General features: G+C 43.3%; 1 protein-coding gene and 1 long non-coding RNA gene across 7 annotated transcripts in view; one reads left to right on the top strand and one right to left on the bottom strand.

Annotated features, from left to right (window-relative positions):
- The window catches only part of FHOD3 (formin homology 2 domain containing 3), a 501,308-nt gene that overhangs the window by 334,201 nt on the left and 150,314 nt on the right, over nt 1–16,793 (top strand). For 2 of the 5 annotated variants that reach the window (XM_060283167.1, XM_060283166.1), the window contains exons 11-12: nt 15,773–16,126; nt 16,540–16,614. The exons of 2 other annotated variants lie outside the window; for them this stretch is intronic. In XM_060283167.1, the coding sequence (XP_060139150.1) occupies nt 15,773–16,126; nt 16,540–16,614 (429 nt within the window). The remainder of the gene's footprint in view (nt 1–15,772; nt 16,127–16,539; nt 16,615–16,793) is intronic. One more of the 5 variants, XM_060283165.2, reaches the window with a different exon arrangement.
- On the bottom strand, nt 10,451–16,547 carry LOC132593324 (uncharacterized). 2 transcript variants are annotated; one of them, XR_009558618.1, is made up of 3 exons: nt 16,013–16,547; nt 13,872–14,078; nt 10,451–13,685 (listed from the first exon to the last, which is right to left on the bottom strand). It is a non-coding gene; the product is annotated as an uncharacterized lncRNA (long non-coding RNA). The 2 variants fall into 2 exon arrangements; XR_009558619.1 differs by having other exon boundaries at nt 13,872–14,050.

Raw genomic sequence — 16,793 nt, 5'->3', positions numbered from 1 at the left:
TTTGGGTATTTTCTTTCAGTGTCAAGCCTGCTTGCCCTTGACCTCGAAAACTCTCCATTTTCTGTAATACATGTCTTCCCATCCATGTCCTGACTGTTCACAGCCCTTCCTGGTAGAGCTGATTTTGTTGGCAGTTCATGCAGGTATGGGTGTGGGTGGTCCTTCTGGAGAGCAAGCATCTCTCTCTTTATATCCCTGGTAATTCCAGGATCTCTTTGGAGATGGAGCAGGGGCTAAACTGCTAATGATTACTAAACTGAATCGATTAAATCCAATCATGGAAGGAAGAATGAGATTGTCTCTTTTACAAGAGTCTGTGGAGGGAGCCTGGTAGTAACTGTTCAGTGATGAAGGTTGAATTAGCAGGGAAATAAAACCCTGAAAATGTAGGCTGAGGAGGTCAAATCTGACATGGCAGAAAAGGTGTTTATAGTGGACCACTGTGATGCTGGTGAAGCATTTTGCAAGGGACCCCTTTGGAATAGGCTTTGGAAATTGACGAGGAGAGACCCAAAGAAAGAGAGACCTGGCCTAATGTCATTCTTGTCTCACACATGTGTTCAGCGAGCTGACAGTGATCACAGAAGCATCATATCCTTGTAGAAAAAACATTGATTTCTAAGGGAGGTAATGTTGATGTCTCAGAGACTGATGAGGGTTTACATGGGCTATAGTTGTGGTCCAAGTTCGTCTATATCAAGGCATCATTGATTCTCCTCATGGTGGAATGGGACCTCGGTGAGATGGGCAAGGGATGAGAACTGGTAGACTCCCTATACACTTGAATACATGAAAAGAATCTGAAAGAACGAAAGATTCACAGCTTCTTCCAGTCCTTAAAGAGAAGAGGCATTTATTTCCAGCCACAAAGAAATGATCATAGTGGAGGTAGCAGAGCATCATGGTCAGGAGCTTAGATGCTAAGGTTGGACTACCTGGGTTCAGATCCCGGCTTCTAGCTCTGTGGCTCTGGGCAAGCTCCTTAACCTCTCTGTGCCTCAGCTCCTCAGCTGTGAATGGGGTAGTGATAGTACCACCTCAGCAGTTCCTGCGAGGAGGTAAGGGGTGAACCCTGTACAGTGCTTTGCGTGAGAGCACCCGTCAGAGAGTTGGTTAAATAACTAGAATAAATGAGTGACTGCAGCCTCACCCCCACCCCCCCAGCCCAGTGAGAGTCTGATTTCCCTGGAGAGAAACAGGAGGCAGAGCCAAGCCAGGTAGAGGGAAGCCTACCCCCTGCCCTGGGAGAGTGGCCTGCAGAGCAGGGAAGGCTGGGCACATTTGGGACGGGTATCTGCAGCCTAAGTGCCATTTGAACATCCTGATAAAGCGTGCTTCCCAAAGACACAGTAACTCAGTGAGGAATCAGAGTCAATTATATCACACTTCAGGAATACTCCATTACAGTAATCACGTTTGCCTCCAGAGAAATTATTTTAATTCCTGAGGTTTGTTTTTTTTTCTTTTTCCCAGTCATGCAGTTCTGGTTTTATAAACATGAGTTTAAACATTGACTGGAGATGAGCCCCCATGAAGAAGTGGCCAGTTGGGACCTGCTGAGTGCAGGCCTTGGTCTCCTAGAGGTCTTGGGACAGAACAGGGCGAGCGGGTGGAGGGTATCAGGGCTTCGTGCCAGTGGCAGGCCTTCCGAAGTGAAACAAATACTTACTGGACTTAGGAAGATATTTTTCTTTCTTTATCTATATTTTTTTCACTTATAACAAGCTTTGCAAAATTGAGTTAGAAGAGTAAATGATTTTGATTGTGAAAAGGGGAAAAAATCATGAAGCAGAGAAGAAGTGCTTTGGGACTTCCTTGGTGGTGCAGCGGTTAAGAATCCACCTGCCAATGCAGGGGACACGGGTTTGAGCCCTGGGAAGATCCCACATGCCGCAGAGCAGCTAAGCCCGTGCACCACAACTACTGAGCCCACGCACCACAACTACTGAAGCCCACAGACCTAGAACCCGTGCTTCGCAACAAGAGAAGCCACCCAATAAGAAGCCCGCGCACCGCAACGAAGAGCAGCCCCCAGCTCGCCACAACTAGAGAAAGCCCACGTGCAACAATGAAGAGCAACACAGCCAAAAATAAATAAAATAAAATAAATTTATTTTAAGAAAAGAAAAAGAAGAAGTGACTTTGCGGTTGTTAAAACGTGGCTGGGACTTGGGTCCACATCCATAATAGTTCACGCCCACAAGTAAACGAATAAGCCACCAATTCTCTATAAGAGAAACCCCAGCACTGAGTATATTATTTCACAGTAAGTATTCAGGGATAGACTTCTTAGTCAGTCCTGACATTTTCTGAACTTCGATGTTATGATTACTGCCCTGATTTTGTTGAGCCAGGAATAGTAGCTTATGAGCCAAAGGAGAACAAAATGATATTCGTTCATTCCTTCGTTATTCACCAGCTTGTATTTTCCTGTACATGCCAGATTTTCGGTTCTGAGGATAAAGTGGTAAGCATGGCCCTTATGACTCTTCCAGCCTCATAAGACAGTGTGTACATAAATATTGTAGCAAGTAAATGTGTGTAGCTTTGGAAGAGGGCTTTTGAAGGCTGCAAACAGGGCTGTGTGCAGGTAGCAGGGATGGAAGGATATGCACTTGACAATAACGTGCAGCTCACAAGGACATGTGCAGGTGTTGTCATTACAGCGTCACTTGTAACAGCAACTTGGGGAGTGGCTAGATAAGGAAAACATGGCATAGCCACGTGATGGGATGCAACCAGCAATTAATAAGGAATGCGTCACACCAGAAGTACCAACATACTTGCCACATCAATTGCTGTATTAAAAGGACTGTAGAATTATATATGTTAAAACGTTCTTTTTAATCTGGAAATTTACCCACCGAATTTATAACCGTGGTTACCTCTGGTCAAAGGGGACTTAATTTTTATCAGTAATATTATACTTTTTCAAAGGGAGTATGAATTCTTATAATTAAATATTAACTTAAAAGATTTTTTTAGAAAAGAGGATAGTGGGATGGGGCGGGGGGTGGGTCCAAAAAGCCTCCTCAGGCATTTGGGCTGAGTCCTGAAGGATGACTGATGGTGGTGTGTCCAAGTCCAAAGCATGTGAAAAGGCAATTCGAGTTCTAGAATCAAACTGAGTCATGAGTTTGAAAGATGGACCTACACACAAAACTCTGAAATGGGGTTGGCTTCCTCTTGGTGGTTACATTTGATATCTGCCTCTTAAAGACACACACGTCATGTCTCTTTCTAACTTGGAGTCTTTCATTCTTTAGTATCATTGCCTTCCTGTTTGTGAAAACATGAAACAGAATGTGTGTAAGGAATTCTGTTATTCGAAACGTTTAAAAGTGAGCTTGGCTAGACAGCACACTATTTGACTAATAGTTGTACAACTTCTGGAGATGAGAGAACTTGTCTGATGTCCACACAATTTCATTTCGTCAGCTATCGTAGACTACCAGAGATGAAGGCTCCTGTTCTGCTGTTCCACTGTATTTTATGGGTGACATAAGAGAGCCTCCGGGTCTCAGGATGGAGCCAAGCCAGATGCAGGCAGTGCTGCTTTCACCTCTGGAGGCCGCCATCTTGAAAACTCAGCCTGGGTCTGTGCTTGGCGTCCCTGCTGTTTCCAAAAGGTCGCAGAGCATTCCAGTCTACCTTCATCTTAGTTTCTCTTCTGCTCTCTCAGGCCTCTAAGAGACACTTAAGGCAATTCGGTAGTATCTCTGGCTTGACATAAAGTCTTTTTTAAACATAAAATCAAAGTACCCACAAAAGAAAGTAGTGAGACACCTCATAGTCTGCAGTTATCCCTGGATTGATTTGTTTTACTCCTAAATAAACCTGCAGCCAGGCTACTAATTGTGTTTTTCTTCCTATTGGTTTTAGGCTATGCAGACTGGAATTCCATTATATTAAACTGCTCCATGTTTTCCGCAGAAATAATGTGCTGGATCCATTAGTATTTTATTCTAAAACAAAATAGCAAAATAATGGCTCGTGCATTAAGGTTCTGGCCAGTTGTCCAGTTCCTGGGTATATTTAGTATCCATGGCCTGTAAATATTCTCCTTCTAAACTCTGAGTGTTACAGGGACAATAAATACTTTCCTGTCTAACTTTGGGTTCTCACCATGGAAACATCAGAGCAACAGCTGGGCTCTCTTAAACGTCTTTTCATTCTCTTAGTAGCTGGCAAAAATCTTTTGAGGGAAGCTTCTTTTTTTTTTTTGGTGGATAACAAAACTATGTTTGAATGAAATCACTGCTTCAGTTGGTCAGATATACGTCTTAACTGATTAAGATAACTAATTGGAAATTTTCAGATCTCTTCTTGGGGCCTTGGTAACCTAGAAACAGCCTTGAAGTGAGCAGAAAGTATGAGTCACCAGGAGGCTAAGTTCAAACTCCAGTTGAAGTGTACTCTCTCACAGAGGGATGCAGTGTTTGCTCCATCTGAGGGATACAGATGGAGCCCAAGGGGGCATTTTGTCTGACAGAAATTTAACACACTGTTTCTTCTGTTTATCTGTTTGTTTGTTTAAATTGTAAATTTTTAAAATTTTTTATTGTGGTAAAATATACGTAACAAAGTTTACCGTTTTAACCATTTTCAATTGTACAATTTAGTGGCATAATTACATTCACAGTAACACACTATTTCTATGACATTTTTTTTCATCTAATTATAGTATGCCGTATGCATTTTACAGAACTAAATGGGGCATTTAAAATGCCTGCATCTTATCTAAACCTTAATACAGAACATACTAACTAGTTGCCACAAATGGGTCACACCTGTGTCAAGACACTGATTTCCCCCCCCCCAGGGCAACCAGGCAGGTCTGGGGTGACTGGGGCACTGGGCGGGTCTCCTGTCTGTTACTCTGGTGGGCTGTGCAGATGTTCTTGTCTATGCCCTGTGTAGGGAGGACTGAGAAGCGCCATCCAGGGTGCTGTTGCTTAGAAGGAAATGTGCAGCGACGGTGGAGCAATGAAACCAGTTTAGATTCTGCTTCAGGTTCATGACGTCGCCAGTTCTTACTGGCAGGTTGTGTGATCTTGCCTTCTCTGGACCTCGTCTTTCTTATCTGCAACGTGGGGAGATCTCCAAGGTCATTTTTCCAGTTCTTGCCACTCTGTCTGTTGACCATCCATAGCGAGTATCTCCATGCTGAGCACCATGCGAGGTCCACTGGGCCACAGGTCTGCAACAGGCAACGAGTACTTACTGGACGTCCCTGGAGGCTGCGTCCACTAGAGAAACAGAGCAGAAGGAGTAACTCCAGGCAGGGAGAATGGCTGCTTTGAGGACCCCAAGCTGAAATGCCCTTGGTGTTGGGTGGACAGCTCAATAGACTGATTAAGACTAGGGTGGGGGAGTTGCTGAAGGGAGAGAGGGAGATGAAGTTAGCGACATGATGGGGGTGTTAGCTGAGCAAGTTGGACTTAATCCTAAGGTTAGCGTGTACGTGTTGGAGCAGGAGAGTGTCATGTGTAAAGTCCCATCTTGTCCTCTGGTCAGTTCCTGCTTGGCCTTCTGAGTTTTGCCCCAAGAGCACTGTGGACATTTTTCTCACTTGAGTACTTCCTGGTACAATTAGATTAATGTCTTTCTCCCCTACAGACCTGTAAACATTAAGGGTGAGAACCTCTACTAACCACTGTACCCCTGCATCTTGCACATAATAAATGCTCAATAAATAATTGTTGGGTAAATGGAGAGCCCTTGCCCCATGGTTACACTTCTTCACTTTTAAAAATGTTTGTATTGTTACTTATTATGGGAAATCTCTGTACCTTGTGCTCAATTTTGCTGTGAAACTAAAACTGCTCTAAAAAATAAAATCTATTTAAAAAATTCTAATTTTCCAGAATTGAATTAATCATAATCCTTAGTTCATGATACACTGACATCATTGGTCCATGTGTGGCCCTCTCCTAGTTTATTTATTTTATATAAATATAAATATTATAAACATGATTAGTATTATTAATATTATTAATGTTATATAAATACTAATATAAAGAACATCCATGAGACTACGGTCTAGCTAGAAACACAGAGCATTACCTTTAACTTACTATGAGCTTCCAACTTTCACATCTCTGAACCTGGGTAACCAGCACTCTTAAATATCGTTTAGTGTTGTCTTATGGGTTTGTTGTTATTTGTTTTTAGTATTATCATATATATATATATATATATATAACAATAGTATATTATACAATTTTGCCTCTTTGAACTTTATAAAAAATATTAGAATATTGTAGTTTCTCTTTGCACTTGTCTTCACTCCACATCATGCTTCCAGTGTTCATCCGTATTGTCATGTGATGCTGAAGGTCTTCCATTTTCTCTGATTGGAATATACCACAGTCTAGTTATCCTTTCTCCCATTGGTGAGCATTTGGGTTGTTTCCATCTTTTGGTAATTACAGACAGTGCTGCTGAGAATATTCTCAGACTCATATCCCGGTGCACATACTTCGGCATCCCTAGAGAGGGTTTCTCAACCTCGGCACAGTTGACATTTTGGACCAAAAGTATTCGGTGCAAATGTTGTTGTGGAGGGCTGCCTCGTGCATTGTAGGATGCAGCATCTAAGACTAGATGTCTCCCGACATTGACAGATGTCCCTTAGGGGGCAGAAGCACCTGGTTCAGAACCACTGCCCCAGGCTACAGCAATGCCACTTCTAGGTGATGTCAGTCATATTCATGATATGAATGCTTAACTTTGTGAGATAGTGCCAGTTATTTTGCCAGCGTCATCATGCTAATGCACACTCCTATCAGCAGTATATGAGAGCCAGTTGGTCTAAATGCTCTTCAGTGCTTAGTATTATCTTCAGACATCTTAATTTTGCCAAGCAGATAAAAAATGGTATCTCATTGTAGTTCCAATTGAGTTCTATTAAACTCTGACTGATTTATATTTAAACTTCGGTTTTAAAATATCATTTCATATAAATGTATTGGCCGTGGTTGTATATTTTGCTCACTTTTATAGTTGTGTTTCTACTGATTTTTAAAATATATTTTTTTCATATTCCTGATTTGAGTTTATGTCTATTAGATGTCTTGAAATGTCTGCTCCAAATATGTTGCTTAACTCTTCCTCATCCTGATTGCTTTGGTCCTAGAATATACTTTAATACTGTTTTAAATGTTTCTATTGTACTTTTAGAACATCTCAGCAACATCCATTTTCCTTCTTGTTTTTTGAAGCCTAAGATACGTGACGTCAGCCTGAGACCCGAATTTGAGAAAGTTAATTTGACTTTGAAGGAAACTGTGCCCTGCAGAATTGGTCAGGCGGTGGGCCTGTTGCTTTTCCAACGTGAAGAGGGTGGCCTCCAGTCTGGGACTGTTTGTGGTTAAAAGGAGACTAGCTGATGGGTTCAGAACAGGCCTGTGCCCTAGAGTAACTCCCTATCAATTACAAACAAGCAGAATACCCCTAGAGGTATTTGAAAGCCAGAGACCAAAGACCCAGAATGCCTTAGAACAAGTATAAACAAAATTAAGTTATACTTTAAGAGACAGTTCAGCTAGGGAAAAAGCAAAATTGTCTGAACTAATTCTTCAGTCTTAAATATTGGCAGCATAAAATATCATTCCATTTGACTAATTCTACTAGGATGAAACCAAATAAAATCAAGCATAGAAAGTCCCGTGCCCTACGAGAGGGTATTTCCTTCTTCATGCATTTGAGTTGTAGGGCAAGGCCAGTGCTTTGACCATGGGACTTCCTGGAAGTGGATTCCCTGAGTGAGTCATTGTGCTGCCTGCCCTTGGTCCTGCTCTGCCACTCATGATAGCAAAGCTATGATATACACAAGTCATCAGAAGATTTATTGCAGGGTCAGAGATGTTGAGCCCAAAGAGGAAACAGGTTGGGATGTTATCAGAATCACTGTCTTCACACATCTGTAAGACAGCTACATGCAAGAGAGGAGGATCAGAAATACACAGCTTACACAGGTGGAAGTTATAAAGGGGAAAGTGTTACTATCTGCCAGTGATTGGGAATGCTTTGCCCAGTACTATGTCCTCTTCCTTAGTGAATCAAGCAGAGTTCTTGATTATTGAGTAATTGATTGAGTTGATGATTGATTGTTGAGTTCTTGATTATTGAGTTCTTGAGTATCCATTAGTGGGGGATGGTAGAGATTTCCTAAGAAGGCTCCAAAGCCAGTGACGATGATGGTGATGATGATGATGGGAGCTAATAGCTAAAACAAATTGATTTGCTCACTGTATACTGCTCCTTTTCAAAGTGCTTTACATATTAACCCAGTCCTCCTAGAAGGTAGGTACTGTTGATACCCTAAATTGGGATGAGGAAAGTGGGGCCCAAGGTCACACAGCTGGTAAATTATGGAGCTGGAGTACAACCCAGGCAGTTGGCTCCGAGCCTCTCCAACTCCAGCAGACTTTGCTTCTAAATGACTTTACCACCTGGGAGAACAAATGAAGTCAAGTCATTTTGGAGGATGGGGCTCCCTGTTTTGAGTTAAAGAGGAGAGACCCATTGGTTGGCAGGGTAGAGATCTGTGGGCTCTGGGCAGACCAGAAGTAATAACATTTGCAAATTCCTGATCAAGATGAGGGAAGGTAGCCTCAGGCTGAAGGTTGAGGGTACAGTTTTTAACTTGACTGCTGTCAGAGCAGAAAAGGACTGCCAACAAAAAGGACTGTGCTGTGTGAGGGTGAGCTGTACCAGGCTCGGAAGGACAGATGAGGTGTGCTCGTTTGTGGCTTGTGGCATTACAGGAGGAATGCTGTCTTCACTGTTCCACTGGCTTCCTTGTTTCTGACAGAAGCACCCCTCAATCCAGGTATGGGGTATATAACCATGGGGTTGTACCAATACTTCTTTCTTCCTTTCCTGCCGCATCTAACCAGTCACCAAATTCAGCTAAATCTGTTTTAATTTTTTTCGGATCCATCTCTTTTTCTTTAGCTCCACAGCTGTCACCCTCTCTGCCCTACCTCTTTATGAGGCTTGCATAACCTTTATTCCATAAACTGATCAGCACATTTTAAGAAATAGGAATTATAGATCAATCTCTTTCCAGTATATGTAAAAAAATTGTTAATAATATTATAACCAACTATACTTCAATTTAAAAAACTCTTAATATTAACAAATAGAACCCAGGTGTTTATAAAAAGGGTAACATGGTATAACAAGGTGGGGTTTATTGCTGGTATGCGAGGTTCGTTTAACCTTTTAAAAGCAGTTTTGTAATTCATTGCATTTACAAAAATAAAGGGGAAAATCATATGATTATCTTGATAAATGGAAAGAAAGCATTTGATAGAATTCAGTACTCATATATGGTAAAAACTCTTAGCGAACAAGGAAACTTCTTTGATCTGCTAAAGAATAAAAAATCTGTGGCAAAGCTCATATTTCCTCTTGATATTTGGGACAATGAAGAGATGCTTACTGTCATCACTTCAGTTCAATGTAATATTGCAGTTCCCAGCCAGTGTAATAAGGCAAGAAAAAGAGAGGCATAAGAATTGGAGCAAAATAAATACAACCATCGTTACTTACAGACGATATGACTGTCTATATAGGAAATCTAAAGGAGTCTATATAAAAAGTATTACAATTAATAAATTTGGAAAAGTTGTTGGATACAAGGTAAATTTACCCCACAAATCAATTTTATTTCTATATATCATCAAATAAATAGAAAATTAAATTGGAAATTGATAACATGTACAATAGCATTAAAATTTATATTTAGAAATAAATTTAACAGAAAATATATAAGACCTCTACTGAAAATTTAAAGCTTTAAAAGAAATGAAAGAATATTGGAATAAGATTAAATCTAAATAAAGGATATACCACAGCCATGGGTTGGAAGACTCAATATGTAAAATTGTCAGTTCTAATTTGTGTATAAATTCAATAAAATCCCAACTAGTAGTCCATCTAGATTTTGGTGAAAATTGACAAGCTGATTCAAAAATTCTATGAAAGTATAAAGGGCAAAGGACTGACTTTGCAATGTCAAGGTCTATCATAAAACTGTAATAATTAAGATAGTATTCATGCAAAGATTCATGCAGAGTATTCACGCAAGGATAGAAAAATTGACTAATGATGAGAAAAAGTCCAGAAACCCACAGATATATACTTGATTTGTGATAAAGATGATAGTAACATGGGGCAAATATGGCCTTTTTACCAAATGGTTCTGGGCTGATTGTATGTCCACGTGGGGAAAAAATGTATCTTACCCCTATCTCATATGATACACAAAATAAATTATGGATGGACTGCAAATTTAAATGTGAAAGTTTATATAATAAAGCTTTTAGAGGGTCACATAAGAGAATGCCTTTAAGACCTTGGTGTAATCAAAAAAAAAAAAAACAGGACAAAAAAGACACTAACCATCAAAGAAAAAAAGATAAATAGGGCCCCATTAAGCTTAAGAACGTATGTTTATTAAAAGATACCATGAAGTGAATGCAAAGGCAACCCACAGGGAAAACATATTTGCAACACTAGAATATGACAAATTACTTGTGTCCAAATTATGTAAAGAATTTCTACAAATAAAAAGCCTTTTTTTTTTTTAGTTTATTTATTTATGGCTGCATTGAGTCTTCGTTGCTGCGCGTGGGCTTTCTCTAGTTGTGGCGAGTGGGCGCTACTCCTTGTTGTGATGCTCAGGCTTCTCATTGTGGTAGCTTCTCTTGTTGCAGAGCACAGGCTCTAGGCACTCGGGCTTCAGTAGTTGTGGCTCGCGGGCTCTAGAGCACAGGCTCAGTAGTTGTGGTGCATGGGTTTAGTTGGTCCACGGCACGTGGGATCTTCCTGGACCAGGGACTGAATCTGTGTCCCCTGCATTGGCAGGCGGATTCTTAACCACTGCGCCACCAGGGAAGTCCGAGCCTTTTCTTTTTTTTTTAAAGGCAAAGTACTTACACACTTCAAAAAGAGGATATCTAAATAGACATTAAAAGTATGATAATGTGCCCATCTTCATTAGTCATCGGGGAGAGCAAAGTAAAACCACAATGAGACATCATCACACACAGATTAGATAGCAAATGAAATAGACAAAAATATAAAATCTTGGCAAGGATGTGGAAGAACCAGAATGCTCATATACTGTCTATGGGAATGTAAATTCATTCATTCATTTAAAAAAATTGTTTGACAGTTTCTAATAAAGATGAATTTAAGCATATCTCATGACCCAAAACACTAAAACACATGTACTCCAATATCTATAACAGCCCTATTCAAAATGACCCCAAACTGAAAGGTACCTGATTATCATCAACAGTAGAATGGATAACTAAATTATAGTATATTCATGTAAGAGAATACTATACAGCAATGAGAAAGAATGATCTTCAAGTACTTATAACAATATAGATGAATCTCACAAGTGTAATATTGAACAAAAGGAGCTGGATACAGTATGGTTCCTTTTAGATGGAGAAGGAAATCAGGCAAAGCTGACCTGTGCTGTTTCCAGTAGGGGAGGGAAGCAGTTCAAAGGGAGCATTAAAGGAATGCTGATTATGTAGATGTAACTGTTCTGTGAAACCTCAGGGATTCGTGTCCTCTTCTGTATGTATTTTATATTTCAGTAAAAAGAAAAATCAATTGAAGGAGAGTGGGGCAAAAGAGTTACAGATTTTGGCAGAATGATGCCTACAGTGGGAAACGGTCGATTCATAAGGATTGAAGGCAAGAAGGAGCTGGTGGACATTTAGGAAGTAGAGGAGGACACTGAGATTGCAGAAGAGTTACGGTGGGAGGAGAGGAATGAGAGATTTGGGGGAATGGGGGCTTGTGGTCGGGGGGTAGAAGTTTGGATGTAAGGTTTCCAAGGTGGGCTACTTAGGTGTGATGGTGAGGTCCAGCCTGTGAGGGCCTGAAGTGAACAAAGATGAAGGTCATTGGAGTTCAGGAGTTTTAATCCCTTTGGCAAGGGATTGAGAAGCTTGGGTAAGTGTTCCACATGGAACACTTGCATCTCATAAGTCACGTGTTGATAGGATTTAGAGGCCAAAGGAGGGTAATGATTCAGTTATCAAAGTCTGTATTTGTTTAGCTGCAAGGGCAAAACCCAAGTTAAACTACCTTAAGCAAAAATGAAAAGTTATTATCTTCTGTTAGTGAAAGGCCAGGGTGAAGCTTCAGAAGTATTGGATGCAAGTGTTAAAACTGTCATGGAGACTGCTTTCCTCTCTCTCCATGTCTGTCCCTCTCTCTCCAACTCTGCTGTTCTTGGGCCGGGGTCACTCACAGGCAGCCTTCCTCCACTAGACTTAGGGTGTGCTTGTACCTTCTCATCCCTGAAGGCACCAGGAGAAATCCCAGGGGTGGCCCAGATTGACTCCACCTGGACCATGTGTTAACCCTTGAAGTGGGCGGGGGGATCAGCCCCCCCCCCCCAAACACATTGACTGAGAATGAGGGAGTGACATGCAAAAACCATCCGTCCACCGAAGAGGGTGGTGCAGGAAGGAATGCAGTGAAGACATGAGGACTTCTCGCTGCAGGCGCTGGGCAGCCCTGAGAACAGCCACTGCATGACTCTGTATGCAGAAGGAGAACCACCTGGGAGCCTGCCCAAGGCCAGAAGCTGTTGTGAATCATGTGTGGTAGGGGGATGGGAGGAGTGGGGTCGGGGGTTGCAGGCAGTAGCATCCAGCCAACTTGACAAAGAAATTTGGCTTGTGCTGGGTTATTGCATCTCCAGCCCACACTCAGGTTTCCCCATCTCACAACTGCCTCCTCTAAGTGTGCTCTTTTCATTTCAGCCAGCTGGAGTTTTTCTGCTTCATCTTCCTGTTTGTCTGTAACGCTCATCTTGCTTTCCCATCTTGTCTCTATGTGCATTTCTCTTTTCCTGGCCTTGCCTCAGGGTCGAGGAGGAGGAGGAAGAGGAGCAGCCAGTCACGGAGCCCAATTCAGAGGAAGAGAAAGATGATGATGCCCCCTGTCCGGGCACGGACAGGTACCGAGGGCTGCACACTCCCCGGCTCCCACCACAAGCCTGGAGTCTCCTTCCTAACGGATAGTTTGCAGCCGCCCTGCAGTAGCCTCCTCCCTTCCTCACTAGCTCCCACCGGCAAACGTTTACACGGAGCCACAGAGTGACTAGTTTTATAGAAATAACAGCACGTTTTCCCTAGAGAGCCGTATTTTTTACGCAGACGCTGCTTTGCCTAACCTTGCTTTATGGGAGACACACCCAGGAGCTTTTCTCCCCACTGTCCCCTCCCTCATTGAGTGCTTCGGCTCAGTCAGATTGACAGTAACTAACGGGATGTTCCTCTCTGCTCAGAAAACTTTAACCCTGTCTGCACTGTAGGAAGAATAATTCCACGTGTCCCCTTCTTGCTACTAATTTTACCAGTACAATGTTATCTATAATGTGTGGATGACTGCTGGAGGGATAATGCATTTTGATTTTTATCCAAATGGACAGGAACACTTTTCACCCCATGTAGCATAGAAAAAATTCCCAGCATTTATTTGCATGCCTAGAATAACTACCATAGCTCTACAGCCCTTTGGGGGAGTTTTCTGTCCTCCACTCACCTCTCCAAGGTGCATCCTTTCTGTCTTCGGGCAGTGTGAACAGACACAGGCACCTTGCAGATACGTGTAAATTTTGTGGTATTTTCCCCAAATGATGTCTGTATGAAAAATAAAAATTGATCATGGGTAAGTTCATTTTCTGATATTCAAAAATAATTCTAGAACTGAAGGGTTCCTTCACTTGATTGATTACGCTGCCAACTGATACTGTTGCTGTTAGTTTTTCCACAAATAAGCAAAGTCAAAAGGACCTTGGATGAATTAGGGTAAAATCTTTCTCTTACCAAGTTCAAAGTTAATGTGATTCTTTGCTGCTGTGGCCTCATTCTTGGGGCCACCGGTGCACGTAAAAGTTCTCAGACAGGCTCATTTGACGTGCTGAGATGCCCACCCCTCCCGGGGTCATGGAATCCTCTCTGAACTGATTGCTTCCGCCCTTTGGAAATGTCTGGGAAGAAGCCAGCTGGATGTAGAGAGAGGAAAGGAATGACCTAGTGACAGAGAGTGAGGTACATATTCCAGAATGAGATGGGGAGAAAGGTCGGCATTAACCAAGGGCCCCCACCCATGCCGAGTGCCATGCCTGGGGGTAGTGCCTTTAGTTAGGGATGCTCTGGGAAGGGAGGAGGTTCAATTGACAGTCCCACCTTAAGGTCAAAAATGAGTCACAGAAAATTTTGTGGACCCTCAATAAATACATCGGTGTGGCTCCACACGTGCTTAAATGTGCATGGTATGTTCCACCCACAAACTTTTCACCCCCAGGGACTCAAACAGTTCAGCAGTACCTACAGAGCAGATGGAGGAACCTGGCTGGAAAGAGCAGCCTCCAAAGGCGTCCCTACTGACTCGTGCTGTCTTTACATGGGATTGTTATTAGCGGTAGATGGTGGTTTATCCTGTCCTCTGCAGTGTCTGTGACTATATGACTGATTCTGGAGGGTGTCTTCATCAGAGATGATACAGTTAGACTTTTCGGTTTTAGGAAGCAAAGGTGTGCATATTAAACACCAGGGTTTGACCTTAAACAAACCCTGTGTTCATTAACATTGATCTGCATGTTATTTCTTCCCTGATGTCAACCTACTAGACTTAAAAGTGGTGGGAAAGATTCTGCTTACTTCTGTGGGCTTGGTGTCTTCCACTGCTTCCCCTTCCTGCTGGCTGCTTCCGTGTGTTTGCACTCCATGTGTGCCCACCACATGTGCCCCCTCTGTGTGTGTACCACCTTTGCCAGGCCTGCCCTGGGCACTGCAGTGTGGTCTCATCCCATCCTCCCCTTGAGCCAGGGAAACCTGTATGTCCCTGCCCTTATATACAGACGGAGCTCTGGATTTGAGGTAGGAAACAAAACAGCTCACATCCCTTTCCCAAGTGGGCATGGCTGGGAGTCAAGTTCTCTGGGGAAAGGACTATGGTTTTGAAAACTGCAGAGTTTAATGTAGATTCTGCTGTTACAAAGGTAGGCTTCAAAATGTCTAAGTGGTCTAAATCCAGTCCCCTGAAGATGGAAAGTCTTCATAACTGTATCTGTGGCAGAATGAGGCATGCCTGCAGGAGTCTAGACATCTAGGGCTTAGTGGTAGAGGAGGCCCTGGGGAAAGTGTGAACCGGGCAAAATGTGTCTTCACTCTGCCCGCCCCTCATTTCCAGCTCTTTGCCTTTCTTGCTGGCATCTTTTCTCCTTCTCCACACTTGCTTTCCAGAAAGGATCTGAAAGCAGTGACTGTAAGTATGGGGCTTGTGGGATACCTCATCCTCAAGTTTGGGTGTTTCAGGAGGAGGGCAGATCCCCCGTTTGATCAAGACAAAGAAATGAAGTTCAAATTGTGGAAATTCCGGTGCCGACACAACCAGTGGGGAGAAACTTGGGGATTGAGGGGCAGGTGCAGAAGAGCCTTTGAGGTTCCACTAAATCCCCTCATCAAGGCCCTTGTATGCTCAGAGGCCAGATGGGTCTTACCCCCCAGATAGGCAAGCCCAGGGCGCCAGGATTATTGGGAAAACCAGGGCTTCTGGCTTTTATGCTGCAGGTCGAGAAACACAGCTGGACTCTTAAGTGAGCGTCCCTAACAGTAGTGAGCTTTGACGTGTCTTTTTCTCTTTCCTAACTTTTGCTCCCTCTCTCCCAAATCTCTTTTCCTCCCCTTCCTTCCCCCTCCTCCTCTCCTCCGTGCTGACCCAGGGTTGAGGCCAGCCCTGCCTCAGAGCAGGTCCCCGCCGGAAAGGATGCTGCTCGCGAGAGTCCAGCCCTCCCCGCGGCCTCCAGTGCCTCCTCCCCAGGAAAGCAGCTCCCGGCCGGCAGTGCGGCGGGGACCCCCTTGCGCAGAGGGTCCTCAGGGCCTGCCCTGCGGGCGCCCTCCACGCCCTCCCCGGCTTCTCAGCCCTTCCGCGCCGCACCCGGCCCCCCGCAGGCGTCACCAACCGTAGAAAAGCTGCCCTATGTGCTTCACAGCCCCTTCCACCTTTTCTCCTATGACTTTGAGGACTCGCCCTTGTCCACCAAGGAGAAGGAAGCCGAATCCCAGCAGGAAAGCAGGTAGATCCGGCCCACGTGATGGCCTGTGCGAGGCTAACCCGGGGACGGTGACGCAGCGCCTTAGCTGCATCCTCGGGCTTGTCTTTCGTTCGCTGCGTTTGCGGAGATTCCAGTCAGAGCAGAGGGCAGTTGTGGTGTGAGCTCCCTGGGCGCTCACTAATTACCAGTATGTAGGCAAAAGGCAGAAGAGAAAATTCCCGCTGCTTGAATTGAGGAGCTCTTGTGTTATAATGTAATTACTAAAGATGGATTTTTGAATTTAAGGTTTATAAAAATTTGCACAGTCTGTCAAAATCTACACATTTCAAGCCCATCTCTCTAGCACGGGCTCTCTTTTGATCTGCGGAAGGCAGCCAGGTGCTTTGTCAGCTCTCCAGGCAGCGTTTTGAGTGGGGTTTTCCTTCGTTTAACAGTTCCTCCGATTCTCTCCATCCGAGCACGTATTCTGCCTCCGAGCCTTACAACTTCCGGTCTTTCTCTTCCAATAGGTGGGTGTCTTTTCTTTATCTCCTCTCCCTTTTCTATAGCTTTCTGTTTTTATTCTAATGTATGTAAGTTTCTTTCAGACATTGCTCATAGCTTCCCACGAGATGGCAAACAATTGCAGTTTGAATCACTTCACAGGCATTAGTATAATTACATTATTTAAGTATGGACACCTCAATGA

This window comes from Globicephala melas, chromosome 13 (genome assembly GCF_963455315.2).
Source record: "Globicephala melas chromosome 13, mGloMel1.2, whole genome shotgun sequence".
In the NCBI taxonomy this organism is placed as follows: Eukaryota; Metazoa; Chordata; class Mammalia; order Artiodactyla; family Delphinidae; genus Globicephala; species Globicephala melas.
This window is presented reverse-complemented; position numbering and strand designations above follow the sequence as displayed.